At 39.4% G+C, this 20,353-nt stretch overlaps 1 protein-coding gene across 7 annotated transcripts in view; it reads right to left on the bottom strand.

Annotated features, from left to right (window-relative positions):
• Window positions 1-4,474: 4,474 nt before the first annotated feature.
• The window catches only part of CCSER2 (coiled-coil serine rich protein 2), a 133,870-nt gene continuing 117,991 nt past the window's right edge, over window positions 4,475-20,353 (bottom strand). For 5 of the 7 annotated variants that reach the window (XM_083146330.1, XM_083146334.1, XM_083146332.1 and 2 more), the window contains exon 10: window positions 4,475-8,778. In XM_083146330.1, the coding sequence (XP_083002456.1) occupies window positions 7,759-8,778 (1,020 nt within the window). In that variant the 3' untranslated portion in view covers window positions 4,475-7,758. The remainder of the gene's footprint in view (window positions 8,779-20,353) is intronic. The other 2 variants (XM_083146336.1, XM_083146335.1) reach the window with 2 other exon arrangements.

The following is a 20,353-nucleotide window of genomic DNA, read 5'->3' as shown; positions in this document are numbered from 1 at the left end:
AACCCTTTTCATGTGTTGACCTTTTAACTGTCAACCAATAGTGGTCGGCCTATTGACGGTCGACCTACTTTCTGTCCACCCTATGACCCATACCCCCTAGAATAAGAAGACACTTTGAAGATTACCCAGATTTCTTTCAACAAGACTGCATTTACTACTAAAAAAACAGCAATAACATTCTTCAAAACAGATTTATTATTCAAGGTAGCACCTGTCTGTTTTAATTGTTGATAGACTTATTGAGTACATTGGACTCCCTATAACCCACTGGTTCTTCTTTACACAATCCTCGGAAACATGACCAGAAAATTGGCAAGTATTTCAACTGGGATACTACCACCTGCCCAATTCAGATTACAATATTGCATACTAGAGAAGATACCTCCACCTTTGAGGACTGCTAATATCCTCCAGCAGTACAGGCTGATCCTGCAAGGTATATGGACTCCCACAATTTCCACTAAATCAAGTATGGACACAACCAGAGGATTCTGATTACAGTACGTGAAACCATGGGACACTCCACTGTATAAGTATGCCTCATATCTCCTTTCATTTTATTTTGATATTTATTCATTACATTTTACAGACGAATTTGCTATGTACGCTTGTTTCTATTAATTGCAACTATTCCTTAATTTTTGATCATATTAACATTTTTATTTTATTGTGATACCTAGTTGATCCAATTAATTTATCTAGCGCTCCACCCTTTTTGTTTTTCTCTGTGTATTTATTTGGGGTGTGACACTCCCTAGTGGGATCTGCTTGACAAATACACCCACAAAGGCGCATGTTCTTTTTGACTCTCTGGGTCTTAAATACACCTCCTTTTTTATGTTCCATCTGATTCTATATTTATTTAACCCTAATTTAGATAGAGGCTCTATGATAATAGCATTTACTTCTTTGTTGTGCAATGAAGTCTTGTAATCTAGGTGGCAATCAGAGTTTGCATTTTGTTGACAACAGGTGAAATAGTCAGTCTGTCTTGTTTTTCAGTTTAAGAGGAAGGCACAATACAGGCCTTGTATATGCTGATGTACTCAGCTTATCTAAGCAGATAATGTATTATCACACCTGAATGAAATAACACTAAAATTCTGGAATACAATGTAACATTCATGTACTGTAACATAAATGCCCAGTAACAGATTTCCTCCTTAAATTTATTTATGTCTGATATGACTGATTCAGATCATGTTTGCACATGCATATATTTTCAAAGCAAGATCAAGTGTCTATTGTCTTTAGAGATGTTTACCTGTTGATGCCAAGGTTAGAAGCCAATTCACAATCAATACCACATCATTAGAACATGGAACTAATGATGCTGGTGTAATGCCAAAATAATTCTTAAAATGTAAAAACACTTTGAAAAATGTGCACTTATGATTAATGTGCACACTACAGACATGGCCTACAACCTAGGAACTGTGGGGCAGATTTATTAAGCTTGGAGAAGAGATAAACTGGAGATAAAGCGGAGAAAAGGTAAAAGGAGATAAAGCACCAGCCAATCAGCTGTGTTTGAAAAAGACAGTTGGGAGCTGATTGGCTGGTGCTTTATCTCCTTTTACCTTATCTCCACTTTATCTCCAGTTTTATCTCCTTTTACCTTATCTCCACTTTATCTCCAGTTTATCTCTTCTCCAAGCTTAATAAATCTGCCCCTCAAAATAGTAAAATGAGAACAATAAAGGTTCATGCTAAGCACTTGCCATGCTTTGATGTCTTGCTACACTCAAAACACTATTTATACTCCATCTGTGCCGACATGGATGGTATATAAATGGATGGATAATAAAAATCATGAAAAACTCATGTCAACCTTGCCAGGTGTCTACCTTTTTCTTGTCGACCTATAGCATATTGATCTTTTGGCGCAGACCTATTGACTATCTAGACACTGTAGATCTACGGTATCAACCGGAACCCATCTGGTTCTTGTACACAAGCCTTAGACACACACAGGATGCTGGGTGGCCTCTCATTCCTTTTCCCCAGCCCATATGTGAAACAGAACCAGAAAAATAGAACTGTCCTAAAGACTAAATTAAGATCAATGTGTGGAAAAAGTACACCTAGAAGTCATCATTTTGTTTCAGATGTATTTGCAGCTAATGGATCTGAACCCTAATCCTGTGATGCATCGGTATTAAAACAGATGGGAGACTGAATGCTCATGACAAGAAGCGGATTTGCAATATATAGCATTATTCATAGGCAGAAATCATATAGACACACAATAATTGAACTGAAATTATATCAGAAAGACAAACATGGTACAAAGATGTGTGGTATTTATTATTCCTTAAAGATAATTTAGACACAGCAATATAAAACAAGAACATTTTTATTATTATTACTATTTTACAGGGAAAGAAATCCAAACAATAGGAGGCAAATTGATAAATGTAGGCACAACTCCAAGCAGTTAAGCTCATTTAAAGTGCATATTGTTTCCTTTTTATCATCACCTTAATTATTCCTTCTTCTAAATACACAGAAAGTACAGTAGTTCATACTTTGTTTTGCTTTTCTAAATATATTGCACAAAATATTACACAAGAGTTTACAATGATGTCAGTAGCTTCTAGAGTGGCCTAAAATGAGTGGTAAAATAAGCCAAATATTGGATACTTCTGTGCCAACGTCCTATTAACAAACACTTGCTGGAGCTGGGTCACCTTGGACAATATATAAGAGAAAGGCAGCAGATCCCAAACTTTCCACTTATAAGAGCAACAGTGCCTGAAAGTTCAAGATAAAAACCTACGGGAGGGTCTACTTAATGAAGGCACAGGACCATAAAACTTTCCTTAACCAAGTCTCCTATTTACCGTAGCCTTTTCAGAAGACTAATATTTGTAGATGTAGGGAAAAACATAATGAATGGTGACTTATCACAAAAGTCAAAGGGGTACTTTATTAAAGGCAAACTGTCGAATTTGGTCTTTAATGAAACCACCTTCAGCAGGATAAAATCACCATTTATTACAAATCTGTAGGCATTTTAAACATATAAACATAACGACTGTAGTAAGTAATATGACTATAGTAAGGAACTAGACCATTTCCAGTGTTAAAAAGGCGGTAGGTAATATTTGAAAACAGGCTAAAATGGCATGCAATTCTTACAAAGGACCAGCTATTAAATGTGTATACTACAGTCGGTGTAAATTAATGGACCACACTGATAAAGTAAAATGTTCTTCACCAACAATTTACATGCCCATTATATTTTATATTTCGTTCTGTCAAGGCCTCTGCTTACTGTGCAATACATACTTCAGCATCAAACCTGACCTTGCCTTCTCTCAAACCTTGGACAATCCCTGCAACTAGTCCCACCACCAATGTCAACTCTTTAGGTCACATAATGCAACTTTAAATGACTGCTGTTGAAATGACCTGAATCCTCCAACCACATTTCAGTATTTATTATCACTGAATGGATGAGTATATATAAAATGGAAAGTGGCATCACTGAAACCATGTTTGGGTGCTTGATCAATATGCTACTGCAATTCCACATTATGAAAAGAAATGCAATGCCCGCATTTAACATTTCACAGCCCTTACCTAATGCGATGGTCTGCTTTTAATCAGATGTTAGTTCTGTAATAAGAATTATTACATAAATAAGGCAACAATTTGCATGATAAATTGTACCTTGTAAGGGTTTAATCATAGTGGTAAATAGAATAAAAAAGCTGACACTGCAAGGCTTTCACAACATATCATTGAAATCCAGAATAAAAATAAGTAATGTTGAATTTTACAGAAATCCAGGAGTTCCCGCTGCTCCTCTCAGCCAAGTTAAATCAGTTTTGTTATATGTACTTAAATATTTTGTTAATGTTTTTATTAATTTATAATATATATATATATATATATATATATATATATATATATATATATATATATAAAAATATATATATATATATATAAAATATATATATATATATATATATATATATATATATATATATATATATATATAAAATATATATATATATATATATATATATATATATATATATATATATATCCTCCTTGTCGGCGGCGGCACTCAGGGACTCAAAACGCAATCTTTAGTGAAACATTTTAATGGATCTACGTTTCGGAGGTCTCGCCCCCTTCGTCAGGATACCAGGATCCTGACGAAGGGGGCGAGACCTCCGAAACGTAGATCCATTAAAATGTTTCACTAAAGATTGCGTTTTGAGTCCCTGAGTGCCGCCGCCGACAAGGAGGATATAGGAGTGGAGCACCCACTACGGAAGGCACCAGGGCAAGACACCCCTATTAAGGGGCAACAGAGTGCCGGGAGATCGAGAGTATATATATATATATATATATATATATATAAATATAAAATATATATATATATATATATATAAAATATATATAAAATATATATATATATATATATATATATATATATATATATATATATATATATATATATATATATAATGATTTGTTTAAATTTGTCACAGACAAAGCATACTCCAAATATAAAGTTTGGTTCCATCCTCTAAAACTGTATTGGCCTTAAGCAAGACACTTGACGAAAATAAAGTACAGTATTAAGCCAAGCTATGTACAACTGAAACAAAAAAGAACTCAAAGGACACAATTATGGAAAAGTGTCTGTAGACAAAACTAACCAACGCATGTGTATTCTGTATGAGAACATAAGCAGTGGTGCAAAAGATGGTAAACTGACAAGGCAGAAGTTGTGCTGGGTGAGGCATTAATAGTTATACAGCATTTATCTGCCAAAAAGAAACCCTCTTGAAACCTTTTAGACATATTACTGTTATATAGCTGAACAAAATCGGATCAGGGAATAGTGCCAAAGATTTTTGCAGACCGTTTATGACCAGGCTAATGTAAAACTGCTCCTCTATTGTTCTGCCACATACATGGAGAAAAACAAATGACCCCCAGAGGATGAATGCGGTCATTAGTGAAAATGTATCAGCAAGTATCTACCATTCAAGTCCATATTTTCTTATAAAGTCAAGCAGAAATAGTAATGACAGTACTGCTGTTGCAAACTACTCTTCCATTATAGTGTAAATGTTAAACATTGATTTTAATTTAAATATTTAACATCAAAAAATTTTCAATAAAGTATGAAAAAGTTTGTAAACTGAGCACAGATCTATAATCAAGAGTGTTGTTATTTGTATTGGCTAAGCACGCATTTTAGGATTTAATTATTGGATGGGAAATAAGGAAACATTTGCCAATTGAAACCTACATTACGAAACACAATACTTACTACATCATGTGCCCCAATTTATAGTGATCATTTAGCAGTTAAAAAAAGTGTAAAAAAGTGTAGTTGAGCCAAATTCTGTAGCAACATTGCAACTGATGTAAAACCTATAGAAAGCAGACAGGCAAGTCATGCACTGTTTTAAGGAAGAAGTCATAAGGATCAGTACAGTATAAGAATCGCATTGTAGAAAATGCAATTACAGCATCAGTATTATGGCTCTTGTGCTACCCTATAAAACCAAATCTATAATATAAATAAACCCTGCCCTGTGTAATAATAAAATAATTGTCTTTAAGTTAATGTATTTTAATCATTGACTCACATTTGGTTATAAGTGCAGGCTTTAAAAGTATTTAAAGCAAAGTGACATCACAATAAATATTACCAGTTGGTCATATGACCTGTAGTTTGTATTCACACTCTACAGCTCCTTACTGGTAATGCACATAACCAAAGCAAAGAGGAATCTCCTTCACTTTCTAATGGGTGTGGTATAACACACCGACAGTCGGGATACCGACAGTCATTAGCGTGACGACGGAATCCCGACTGCACAGCGGGGGGAGCGCAATGAAGCCCCTTGCGGGCTCGCTGCGTTTACCACGCTGCACTCGCCACCTATTTTATTCTCCCTCTATGGGGGTCGTGGACCCCCATGAGGGAGCAGTCGGGATTCCGACGTTGGAGTAATGACTGTCGGAATCCCACTGTCGGTGAGACGTCCGGCACGCTTTATAATAAGGCCGGTGCAATAATTAGCCTAAACTCAGCAGTTGTCTACGCTACTAAATCAGTAAGTGACATAACGTTACTCAGAGTACATTTGAAGCAAGCACAGTTTTCCTACAATGAGCACCACTTGAAAGAGAAGAAGCCAGAAGCTGCTTACAAGTGCAACTGCTGGTAGCTACTTATCCACGTCAGTGTTATAATAGTGGTCTGGCAATGGTCTCTAATGTTACACCCAAATGCTAACACTCTGAAGTCTAAAAAGCTTGGGATGCTGCTCCCAAGTGGTATGGAGGTAGCGATTAAGTACTGATTCAAAGTGCCCCCCTTTGATCAATTGCAAAATTAACAACCGTTAGTACATCTATAATCAAGTAAGGCGAGAAATTTTACACATTATTAACGATGAAACACCTGTGCAATTCAAGTACTAAAATCCGGTTTTGCTGTCACTTCAGCACATCATACTCATTTCAGGTGCAATAGGCAAGTTTGTTATTGAACACCCTATGTGAATAAAATCTGTCACTTCTGCAATGTAGTATCGTCACTTGCTTGTGCTACAGGTACCTTTCCACTAAACATATAGTTTGTAATACCATCAAGAAATAAATAATTTCTATGTATTTGAAATAAATATATCTATATTTCTGGCTATTCAAATTACTTTTTAAATTCTGTGTGCATGTTTTCCCAACAAGTCTACCAATACAGATTTTAACAATTATTGATAGCGACTGCATTATAGAGATGCATGGTTTAAATAATATTACTAATGCATTGCATAAATGTTTAATTACTATTTGTGCTATTTGCAATTTAAAATAATTTAAAAGTTACCTTAACAAATGTTCTTTCAATAGCGCTGCCATGTTTTGGCCAATAGGCAGTATTTAAAAAAAAAAAAAAAAAAAAAATGGCACAGATTACCTAACTTTACCATATTTATCATATAAGTGTTATCTTATTTATTTCCCAGTTGTTGGACAAAAAGTAATCCACTTAATTATATAATTTTTTTAAAGAGGTTTTTGGTTTATACAGTATATGTTTATCTAAGATTGGATACATTTTGTTATTCAAGGGAAAAAACATGTATATGATTGGCAAGGTGCAAAATAATAGTCTTAATGTAATAAATACACTATATACAGTACTATCAAATAATCAAATAAATTATATACTTGCATAGCACTTTCAAAAGGAAAAGAACAATGTACAATGGTCAGTAAACTATAAATTATGTATAAATATATGAGATACATGTGCAATATGGAATAATATTGGCTGAGTGTTGCCATTTTTAATCTCTAATACAATTCTAATGTAATGGCTGCTGAAATTTGTATGCAAGGTTTTACTTGTTCAATAATTAGAAATAATGACTAAAAAAGCTGTAAATATTTTAGAATAAAAGAACTGAATTACAGAAATGGAACCGTTAACAAATACAGACTTATATGGATCTATGTTATGAGGAATATAGAAGGGCCACCAACTTGGTAAAAAGTTCTTTAACGGGAGGCAACTGAATTCCCCAAAACCCAGGCAGGATTGAAACCAAGGTTAGGTTTAAATATAGGGGGGGGGGAAGAAACTGTAAAATGTTCTCCTTTTCTTAACACTAATTGGTATGCATTAAAGTATTAACAAACATTAATTCTTGTCCCCCCACTCAAAACAAACCAACCAACCATTTAATGCATATCATGCGTGTTATTGATTCTTCTTTGTTAGTGCGTCTTTGGTTGTGGGAGACGTGATTGCCTCTTTGGGACTGAGCTTTCAACAGTTTCTTGCAGAATATCTTTTTTATAAGTATGTGGCCTGGGAATCACCGAAGATGAAGCTTTAACTGGAGACCGTTGAGTTTCACTTGATGCATTAGGCGATGGTACAATAGCTGTGGTACTATTTGGTTTCTTAAGTTTAGAAGTAAGATTACTTGGTGCTTTGAGCATGGAACCCTTGGGAATTAATCTGCTAACTGGTTTTGAGGGTTCAATTGTTAGGCTGTGTACTTGGGTTTGTAAAGAGCCTTTAGATAGCAATTTGTTACCAGCAGATGGTGAGTCATTGTGGAGTAATTGCTTTGAACCTGCCAATGTTATAGCTGATTGAATATGACTACTAGAACACAAAATATCTACACTGCCAGAGATAGAATCAGAATGAACTTGTTTTGATGGTGTAATTGAGGAATGATAATTCTCTAATGGTGACTGCACCAATGTATTTGTACTTGCTGTCAACATCTCAGGCTCTTTAGAATAAGAACTGTTTAAGGAGATAATAGATTTGGTATTTCCTTTATGTGCTGCAGTATTCTGTATCTTTGACTTTGGGAACTGTAAAGTTTTGGGCCTGGGAATTTGTACAGGCAAAGATGCCGTAGAGGAGTTTGACATTTTAGATTTTACATCTTTTTTTGTATCAACTTGAAAATGTGGTAGAACAGTATTTTCTTGCGGTGTTACATTTTTGTTATCATCAAATGGCCCATAATTTTTATTGTTCACTTCTTTTTTAAGGTGGTCATTTGCATCATCTATCTTCAGTCGTGTGCTCAACAGATCGCTGAGTTCATTTTCAGGGACTTTGGAGAGAACTATAGGACCTCCCTTGTAACTGCAAAGACGTTGGAATTGCTCTTCAGATTTACTTTGGACCTCTGTAAGTTGAGGTGCTGCTAATTTTCCCGAGGTGTGGTCTGTGGAACTGGGGGTGTTGATGGAACATTGTAGTACTTGAGGCTGCACAAAAGAGATATTCAAAAATAATAATTATTTATCATGGTATGTCAATGTATCACCAATATTTCACAGCAAAGCATCAGAAGAGTCACAAAACTGTGTAAACATTTCTGACAAAATACATGTAAAAAAGCATTCATTCTTAAATGCATATGCAATATTAAAATCATGTTTGTATCTAGTATTGCCGATAAATGAGCCAGTGTCGTTTAGATGAAAAATACATGCTAAATGTGCAGATCCAGGTTTTACACTAGCTTAATCTGGAGTAAAAATGGTGACAAATGAATATAAACAAGGAATTCTTAAATTTACAGATTTGATTAGCAGATTCAAATTCAGCAACAAAACATGCTTTAATTCACACACATAAAAAGCACAAATAAAAAAGAGCAAAATCATAGGCAGCACGGACGGTGTAATGGTTAGCATTACTGCCTCACAGAGCGGAGGTCATGAGTTCAACTCCCACCATGGCATTTACTGTGCGGAGTTTGTATATTCTCCCCGTGCTTGCGTGGGTTTCCTCCGGGCACTCCGGTTTCCTCCCACAATCCAAAAATATACAGGTAGGTTAATTGGCTTCCAACAAAATTAACCCTAGAATGTCTGTGTGCATGTATATGTGTGGTAGGGAATATAGATTGTAAGCTCCACTGGGGCAGGAACTGATGTGAATGTTCAACTATTCTCTGTAAAGCGCTGCGGAATATGTATGCGCTATATAAGAAACTGTTAATAAATAAATAAAATAAATAATTAAAAATAGGGTTTCAAATTTTGTTGCATCATTCCTTCAGTTTATACAATTATGTTATACTTTCTTATACATTTGTTCTACTATGCAACACATTTAAAGACTATTACATTTCATGTTGAAGATACAATGCTAAATGCTTGTCAAACCTCACAAAAAACAAGTGCACAACCACAATATAACTAGTTTAGCAATACTTTCAAAGCTATAAAAGTAGGACATAGTGGACAAGTGGACATTGCCACAACTAGGGGTATACAGTATTTACTAAAGGTTGATTTTTGGCTTCTAGAGATCGAATAAATTTACTAACATTTAAAAATAAATACAAAAAGATCATGTCAGTAAATGTGTGCTTTAGCCCTGGAAACCCAAAATCGATGTTAATTGATCTGAAATTGGTAAAACTAATTGTGGTCTAATTTTGAAATTGTGGAATAAAATCAGCTGTTACTATTAGGAGCAGTAGCAAAAGCTAAAACTTTATTGATCCAGATGTGTCCTCATACACTAATGCCACCTTCACATCAAACCACCCTTCACAGTCCCAGATCATGTCTTTTTTGCTTGAATATGAACAAATTCTACAACATCACCACTTAAGCAAAGTGTATGGTAAGTTCCTTTCTGGTTTTTCTCATATTTTGTACAAATACTATATTAAAAAAATTAAAACTTTTATGGTTAAAGTCGCAGAATACTAACAATGACATAATGTCAACTTTAAGTTGTGTGACCATTAATTTACTAGTTCTACCACATTTGTGCTGCAATATCTATAACAAAAAGCTTACACAGGCCCTAATTTCTATTGTGCAATTCTGTCTTTACGTTATATATAATTGAATCTTTGTTGTCAAAATGTTCTACTGTTAGCTCATCTGTCCATAGAACAAAGCTTTGTTGACCATTCAGGTGTTTCTAGGCAAAAAATGTTATCTTTCTAAATCTGAATACCTCTAGTGTAACAAATATGCAAAAATGAAGGCAGTCAGTAAGGAGGCATGGATTCAACAAAGTACTGGAAATACATGTAATAGATTAAACACCATGCTTAAATGATATCATCACACAGTTGGTGCAGATCAGCCACACATTCATAACTAGAAACTCCAATTCCATTAATATGCCAAAAAATCCTCTATTGAATTGAGAACTGGTGAATTTGCCAATTTCAAAGTACTAGCTTGATGTGACTTTATGACAATGTGTGTTTACCTGCTGGAAACATCCATTAGAATATTACTAAAGAACAGATGGAAGTGCCACCCTATTTTAGAAAACTAAATGGCACCCTGGATGAACATACACGTACCAAGAAAGATATAACAATTTTTATTATATGGACCCCCGCTGTGAGTGTCGAATCCCGGCACCACAGCCGAAACCAGTAGCTCATTCTATTCATTTCAAACGGGCAAGTAACACTCATTTAAATAAATTCGGAGAGAAACTTACCATTTATTGCACAAAAATTATACAAATATAAAGTATCTAATTGTTTCAAAGTATTAGATGTTTTTATAATATATATTTGTCTGATAAATACATTGTACTATTTTAAGTAATATACATAAATTATTGTTGTTGAATTAACTGTTGGCCACCCAGTATTATCTTTCTTATAAAACTTTTATTTACTTATTATTAATAAAAATAAAAATTGGTATATCTTTGTTGGTACGTGTATGTTCATCCATGTGCCATTTAGTTTTTTTAAAATAGTACGGCACTTCCATCTTTTCAACATCAGAAGTCCGCAGCTGAATTCATTTTATATGTTTTTTTTTTATTTAGATTATCCTTATTTATTGATTTTATAATAAGCGCCTGAGTACCACTCTTTTATTATATTAGATTACTACCTAGTGGCCATGAAGTGATTCACATGGTCAGCAACAGAAGCTGTGTAGGTTGTGGTATATAATACAAATTGGTATAAATGAGTCCAAGGAGTGACAAAGGACTGTTCCTTAAGGTACCAACACACTTGAATGATTTTTTTGCCGATTGGCCGATTTCCAATAAATCACCCGATATACAGATGGAGCTCATCACATCTTTGCAGGGGCTGGGGTTTCTAACGCCAGCCCCCGCCATCCCGACAGGGGGCACGCACGCACGAGATGCTCGCATGCCGCCCTGGCAATGGAGCCCCCGCCATCCCGACAGGGGGCACGCACGCACGAGATGATCGCATGCCGCCCTGGCAATGGAGCCTGCCTCCGTTCCCTGCCGTCTCCCCCGCAGGTACCCCTTGCCGCTCCGAGCGTCTCCCTAACCCTGCCCGTCTCCCTGAAGCGGAGACGGGCAAGGACACGCAGTGTCCCAGCCGAGAGACTGGGACGCACATGCGTGTGAGACGCACGCGCGTCCCAGTTCAGTGTAGCCCCTGTCCGCCTGCGCTCGCCACATGGGGACACATTATTTCCTATACAACCTAAAATATAGGATGACAAGTGATATTTAATTAACTGCCGATAAAACATCCCCCCTTTTTATTATTATTGTGCTATACCAGTGATAGCCAACTCCAGTCCTCGAGAGCTACTAACAGTTCACATTTTCCAGGCAAACTAGCTGCTGCACAGGTGCAATCACTACTCACTAGCACATTTTAAAAGATTCACAGGTGGAGCTAATTACTTCACTTGTGATTCTGTGAGGAGACATGGAAAACATTAACTGTTGGTAGCTCTCGAGGACTGGAGTTGGCTACCCCAGGGCTATACAATTAGGTTCCCTCAATAAAAGCACATGTTCTTCTGAATACATACAACTTCTGTGAAACCTGTGTGTGTTCAGGTAAAACAAAATCCCTAATAAACTGGAGTTGGAGTGAGAGCTGGCTTTACAACCCCCCCCCCCCCCCCCTCCACCAATTTGCTCACGATCACTGAAGGTGGGTAAGTAGATATCGGCCATAGTTTTCCCTAGATAGCCTAAATCAGAATAAGAAAAATAATGAACTTATGCAGAAGTTTGAGAAGTGCTGCAAAGAGGAATGGGCGAAACCGCCCAAAGAAAGGTGTGCCAAGCTTGTGGCATTTTATACAAAAAGACTTGAAGCTGTAATTGCTGCCAAAGATGAATCAACAAAGTATTGAGCAAAGGCTGTGAATACCTATATCATACAATTTCTTTTTTTTTTTATATATATTTTTAATAAATTTGCAAAAATCTCCCAAAAACGTTTTGTTTTCAAGTAGTCATTATGTGTGTAGAATTTTGAGGGAAAAACATAAATTTATTCCATTTTGGAATAATGCTGTAACATGACAAAGTGAAGTGCTGTGAATACTTTCCAGATACACTGTAGCTTGATATTGCACAATATGTATGTCTATATTAAAAAGTTATGAACAGCAGGTAAAGAACAAAAAAAATTAAATATACATAAATGATAAGCCTTGGCAGCTGGGCGGGTGCGAAAAGACTAAATTCAGCCTTTTGTTTTCAATAGCCGTCTATTTTATTTTCAAAACTGACTGATAAAATGGCATGTGGAAAGCATAATGTTGTCATGTTTAGCGCTATTCAATTATTAATGCAACAAGTTAACAAATATGTCATAATGTTCAGTTTCATTTTACAGTAATATTGTATTTGTTTGCAGGAACTAGATTGAAATATATTTTATATATTTTTTTTTAATTCTCTACTAGGCTATTAAGTTAGGATTGCTGACAAGCCATGATAACTCAATTGCCACTCAGAGCAAGCAATTTCCAAGCTCAAAGTGAGCTACAGAATTAGATTTCAACACATCTCTTTATTATGCAGCTTACTGGTCTCAACATCATACCCTCCAACATCTGAAGGGCAGAATTCGGTACACATCCAGAAAGGGGCGTGGCCTTGGGTAAAGTGGGTGTGGTCACAGGTAAAGGGGGCGTGGCCATCCCCTTTTCGCATTTGTACTGGGCATTTTTTATCGCATAACGTTAAGTTAACACACTGTAATCCCTCTGTTCTACAGTATTTAGGTACTGTATACTAAAGCAATGCACAGAGAATAATATTCTGCAAGGCAGAAAGCTCATGTGTCTGTGTAATGCTGCAAAAGGATACATGTAATCTGAGGTTACACAGAGAGCTGACACGCAGCACAGTCATATACATCATCTGTTGCTCGTTCTAACCCCCTAAGAGGACAAAAATGCAGAGAAAGTCAGTGTACACAGAGACATCCCCGCCAGACTCACTGTGATGGATCCGGGATGAGACTCTTCCAATGTGAACACAGATACACTGCACACAACATGGTCCCTTCCCGGCAATGCATCGGGTCACCTGACGTCACTACTGGGCGGGGCTAAATTAAAGAGGCAGATACCCAGTTGCTGCTGATAATCAGGAGGAGGGTGGACGGGTCCCTGCCGGAGCTGCCTGACGTCAGCACGCCACACGCTGGTCACAAGTGATGCACGCTGGCCGCAATAGACCACTGGGAGCGGCTGATCGCCGACCAGAAGAAGAAGGAAGTCTTGAAGTCCTGAAAAATCGGTACATCGGTACACTTTGATTTTTGCCGGTACAGACCGTTAAAAAAACGGTACTGTACCGGCAAAATCGGTACAGTTGGAGGGTATGCAACATGATCATTTGACAGATTTCATTAAAAATAAGGTCAATCCTCCTCTTAAATCATACAAGAGGCACAATTTAATAGTGGTTATTTGCAAACATTTCACTGTATAGGATTGTTTGTGGAAAAGTCTACATACAGTGCGCTGTAGTGCATATATTTAAATGATGGCTAAACTGGCGTCTTGCCGAAAAGACAGCAGTTTTCAACTAGAATGGGTTTGGAAGGGGTTCTGACCTATTTCAATGCAAGCTGGTGTTTTTTTCAATAGGTCGGATTGTTTTGATCTGCCGGAAACCAGGTGGATTGGTGGAATAGCCGCAACTCCATCTGCTTTTGATGGAAACACAGCCAAAGCCGAAAGGTTTTGGCCACGGTTCCAGCAATCTCAATCCAACATGAAAAGATGTCGGACTGAGGCAGGGATGAGGGCACATTGTGAGCAGCAGCAGCTTACAAGGCGACGTCCTCCTGTACACTACATTCTGCACCATCCAGCCACGCTCACCTGTACCACGCTGGGCCGGGTGAGAGCAGCTCACCCAACCCCATCCTGGCTCCCTGCGCTGGCAGGTTGAGCTTTGTTCAATGGCCAAATCCAACATCCGGATATGCCTGTTGCATTGAATAAACCATGCCGGATTCATTCCGTAAAAATAATTTCGGAATGGACCAGACATCAATTGAATATACCCCTTAATCTTTGTAATAAATTAAAAGTGCACTTAGAGAAATATACACCAATCTGTGACATACTGTAGCAATAAGTAATTTAAGATTTAAGATAACAAATGTTGCAAATCTCAAATGTACTGCAATAGCTAACATCACTGTGCAGGAGGTGTCAAGTGAGCCATATCAATGCAGAAGACCAGTGTTTAAGGAACAGAATATAAATTAATGCAGTCATATAAAATAACTGTTAAAAAAAATATAATAAAAAAAAAAATTTGGGCCAATAGGCCATTAAATTGAGAAAAGGAGCACAAATATAGAACTAAATGCTATTCTAGCAGCGGAACTTTCAGAGCTCTTTGTGGCTGCTAGACTAACATACATAGTGCAGAATATATAATTGCCTGAGGAAGAAAGAATAAAGCAAAAGACAACGGAGAAAGTTAGAGAATGGGAGAAGAGAGAGAGCTTTTAGGGACAAACAGAGGAGAACGAGAATATGAAGGAAGATGGGAGTTACATTGAGGGAATCAGGGGCTGGCTGGCAACTTTTAGCCTAGGGGGCAAGTCCAGAGCACTGGCCCATAATCAGCCAAGTCACGGTTGGAAGGAATGCTTTTGCGCGCCGCAGGCGCGCCGAAAAATTAGGGGCGTGGCCTATCATAAGGGGCGTTGCCTGTACCATGATTGTATTGTGTACCTGCAGATTGCACATTTTAGCGAACCTTGTAATACCCATTACACATAAAGCCACATGCCGTAATGCCAATTACACATTATGCTGAACACCATGATGCCAGTTACACATTACGCCCAACACTGCGATGCTAATTACTCAATACACCGCACACTGTGATGCTAATTACACATTATGCTGCACACCTTGATGCCCATTACACCCCATACTGTGATGGCAATTACCCAATGCTCCCCACACCGTAATGTCCATTACGCCCCATACCATGATGCCCATTACACCGCACAATGTGATGTCCACAGTGCCAGATATGCCGCCACAGTGCAAGATATTCCGCCACAGTACCAAATACACATATGCCCCCACAGTGCCAGACACAAATGCCGCCACAGTGCCAGATATTCTGCCACAGTGCCAAATACGCATATTCCTCCACAGTGCCAGATATGCCCCCAGAGTGCCAGAGACACATATGCCCCCACAGTGCCAGAGACACATATGCCCCCACAGTGCCAGAGACACATATTCCCCCACAGTGCCAAAGACACATATGCCCCCACAGTGCCAAATACACATATGCCCCCACAGTGCCAGACACAAATGCCGCCACAGTGCCAGATATTCTGCCACAGTGCCAAATACGCATATTCCTCCACAGTGCCAGATATGCCCCCACAGTGCCAGAGACACATATGCCCCCACAGTGCCAGAGACACATATGCCCCCTCAGTGCCAGAGACACATATTCCCCCACAGTGCCAAATACACATATGCCCCCACAGTGCCAGATATGCCCCCACAGTGCCAGAGACACATATGCCCCCACAGTGCCAGAGACACATATGCCCCCACAGTGCCAAATACACATATGCCCCCACAGTGCCAGACACATATGCCCCCACAGTGCCAGATACACATATGTCCCCACAGTGCCAGATACACATATGCCCCACAGTGCCAGATACACATATGCCCCCACAGTGCCAAATACACATATGCCCCCACAGTGCCAGATACACATATGCCCCCACAGTGCCAAATACACATATGCCCCACTGTGCCAGATACACATATGCCCCCACAGTGCCAAATACATATATGCCCCCACAGTGCCAGATATGCCCCCCACAGTGCCAGATACACATATGCCCCCACACAGTGCCAGATATGCCCCCACACAGTGACAGATATGCCCCCACACAGTGCCAGATATGCCCCCACACAGTGCCAGATATGCCCCCACAGTGACAGAAACACATATGCTGGGGTGAGGGAGGGGGGGGGGGGAGCGCTTACCCACTCGCTAGCTGCGGGCCGTGCTGCGGCTGGATCAGCTTCTCCAGCCCTCCTGCGCTGGCCGCGGCTTCCAGAACACGGCCGCGGCTACAGGAAAATGGCCGCCGGCCTCCTGCACTGAGAACATGTCCTCAGTGCAGGGGGCCGGCGGCCATTTTCCTGTAGCCGCGGCCGTGTTCTGTAAGCCGCGGCCAGTGCAGGAGGGCTGGAGAAGCTGATCCAGCCGCAGCACGGCCCGCAGCCAGTGGGTGGGTAAGCGGCCCGGGGGGCATATGGCACTCTGCCCCCCGGCCCAGCCCGCCCCTGGAGGGAATAGGGGGAGATAGAGGAAATGGATGGGAAGAAAAGGGGGAAATTAAAGAGTAGATGTTCTCTATAAGGGGAAAAAGAAGTAAGAATTACGGGCATAAAAGCAGTCAGATTGTCAAGCTGTTCATAAGATACGTTCATGAACATTGCTTGGAGCAATTAAATGCAATTGTATAGAGTTTGAGAAAAGGTTGCTTACTCATTAACAAAATCAATAGCTATTTTATCTCTGATATATACCACTAAATCAGGAACACAAAGGTATTATTGGCCAGTTTTAGTTCTAATTCCTTTTTGTACTTGTTTCCTAGAACGGCCACAATCGGGAGTAATCATGTACCTTAACTTAAGGTACACGATGAACGCGATGGACCCGATTTCCTTTGAAATCAGGTCCATTTTATCGGCAAAGGCAAAATCGTGTTGATCGCGTCGGTCGCGTGCATTAACATGGTACGCGATGCGACTGACGCGATGGACCTGATTTTGCCATAGGGTTCAAAGTTAAAATATTTTTAACATTGTAATCGCGTTCATCGCGTCGGTCTTGTGCCATTATAATGGCACAAGATGCGATGGACGCGATTAAGCACATTTAACATAGCTAACAATGGGAAATGGGCCAATATGGCCCATTTCTCATTGTATATGCCCCCGTCATGCCTATAAATTAATGCCCCCCCCATTGTGTGGCACCCCACGATTGACGCCAACCCGAAGCATGGCGAGCCCGCGAGGGGCGGCGTTACGCGTCCTCCGGCCTTTTCATACCCCTACTATCCGCGTCGGCGTGGAGTTGAGAATAAAAAGTGTGGCGAGTGCAGCGAGCCACCGAGCCTGAAGCGTGGCGAGCGCAGCGAGCCCCACGAGGGGACGCGTATACCTGTGAAGTAATGCGCATCCGCTCGCCCCGCTTCGGGCTCGCTGCGATTGCCACACTTTATATTCTCAACTCCACGCCGACGTGGATAGTAGGGGTATGAAAAGGTCGGAAGACGCGTACCGCCGCCCCTTACGGGCTCGCTACGCTCGCCACGCTTCGGGTTGGCGTCAATCGTGGGGTGCCGTTCACAATGGGGCCATTTGAGCCATCAGGTGGTGTAAAATAGGGTCCCAGGGACCCTATTCACATTTGATTCAATGTAAAAATCGGGTCCATCGCGTCGGTCGCATCGCATGCGATTTGATCGACGCGATTTTTCCGACCCGATCAAAATCGGTGTGGCCGTTCTAGGAAACAAGTACCGATAACGCTTGCTCGAGGGAAACAAACTGAAAACATCTGTGGAGATATGAAGTTCTTTAACCAGTAAACATAAGTACAGTAAAAGTCTTTTCAATCTACATATTTGAGCACAAAATTGTATTCCAACAGGCTTATTTATCGAGAAATGCAACAAAATTGTGATGTTTAAAATAAAAATACAAAAATCTTAGACTCTCCCTAGGATGTCATACTTCTTTATGATGGACTGGGCAGATACGTCTCTCAAAAAAGAGAAGCTGACTGGAAATTTTTTTAATACATGGCTGCCGTACGTCACAACCTTATCCCCCCTCCTAGGCACTCTTTCTCAAACACCTCTTGGTACCTTTTAGAATCGCTAAGCAATGGCCCTCCTTTCTAATTCATAAATGAGGTTGTATGTTTTTACTTGAACTATGCTACGCTCTGTTACACTGCTAACTGTGTTTATATTGTACAGTAAATTGCTTTCACTGGTTGTAAACAAATGGAATTTATTCTGATGATCAATCACAATGTCAGTTCTGTATTGATGGTTTTTTTTTCCTGTCAATAAAAACTTTTTGAAAAAATAAATATATATATATATGTAACTAAGTATATATATATATATATATATATATATATATATATATATATATATATATATCTACACATATACATGTGTATAAGGGTTATGGAATACGGCAATGGTTTTTAAACTCGGTCCTCAGGACCCCACACAGTTCACATTTTCCAGGTCACCTGACAGGTGCACTAATTACTGAATTACACACATTAAAAGATCCACAGGTGGAGCTAATTATTTCACTTGACTCTGTGAGGATACCTGCTAAACATGCACTGTGTGGGGTCCAGAGTACTGACTTTGAGAACATGTGGTATAGGGGGTCGACAATGTCTAGGTTTACAGTCACTAGGTCGACCACTACTGGTCGACAGTGACTAGGTAGACACCTAAAAATGGTCGACATTGACAGAAGGTCAAGTTTAAGATAGACATGGTCGACACAAGTTTTTCACATTTTTGTATGTCTATGTCGACATGGACACTGCATAAGTGTATCACCTCGCCTTGAATGGCATAGTGAGGGCACAATGCTTTGCTGAGCTCAGCACACTGTTATAGTCTCACTCGGTTCATACTTTACTATCCAAGTGAGTACAAAGTTTGTCTAAACAAAAAAAAAACATGAAACACTCATGTCGCCCTTCTGTCATTGTTGACCTAGTCAAGGTCGATCTAGGGACTGTCGACCTAGACATTGTTGACCCAGGGACCAGATATCCGTATGAGGTGGAGTCAAGGGGTTACTCTAGGCAAAAAGGAAAAAAACACAGGTATGGGTGAAAACCTGGAGTGGCATCTTGCAAGGCTCATGATTCAGCAGAAAGCAATAGCAGCCACTGGCATTGCAGGTTATCCCTTGCACCCCATAGAAGCTTTAGGGAAAACTTGCAGAGCTGACAATACCGATTATTTCAGACACGTGTGCAGCTGGGCATTGCAATCAACTGAATCAATCACCATGAGAGTGACAGGCCGTCACTTACTCCCCAGCATAGCAAAGGACAGGACAATGTACCAAAAACATCATCATCAAACTGGACTTCATGACAGCGTGAGGAGACTGATTGGAGAGTGCTCTGTCTAACCAGAAAGTAGATTCTAACACTACACTGGACACTTTGCACCTGGCATTTATGCCATTTCCCCCCACCCTCTTTAAATGCCACAACCATTCATCACAGAGTATCAATTAATAGGACATACATCCAAACATTCTAATCCACAACCCAATCCATATGATGTATGGCCACAGAAATATATCCAAAATAAAGTGGGCGAGATGTACTATCCTTTAAAAAGTGATAAAGTGAAAAGTAATGAACATCCAGCCAATCAGCTTTTATCTGTTATTTTTAAGCCGTGCATGGCCGTTAGGGGCCAATTGGCAGGTGCGTTACCACTTTTTAAGCTTCGTACAACTGGCCCAGTATGAGCCC

The sequence above is a fragment of the Crinia signifera genome, chromosome 6 (assembly GCF_055691185.1).
Source record: "Crinia signifera chromosome 6, ASM5569118v1, whole genome shotgun sequence".
In the NCBI taxonomy this organism is placed as follows: domain Eukaryota; kingdom Metazoa; phylum Chordata; class Amphibia; order Anura; family Myobatrachidae; genus Crinia; species Crinia signifera.
Note: the sequence above shows the minus strand (reverse complement) of the source record. Positions and strands in the feature narration are given on the sequence as shown.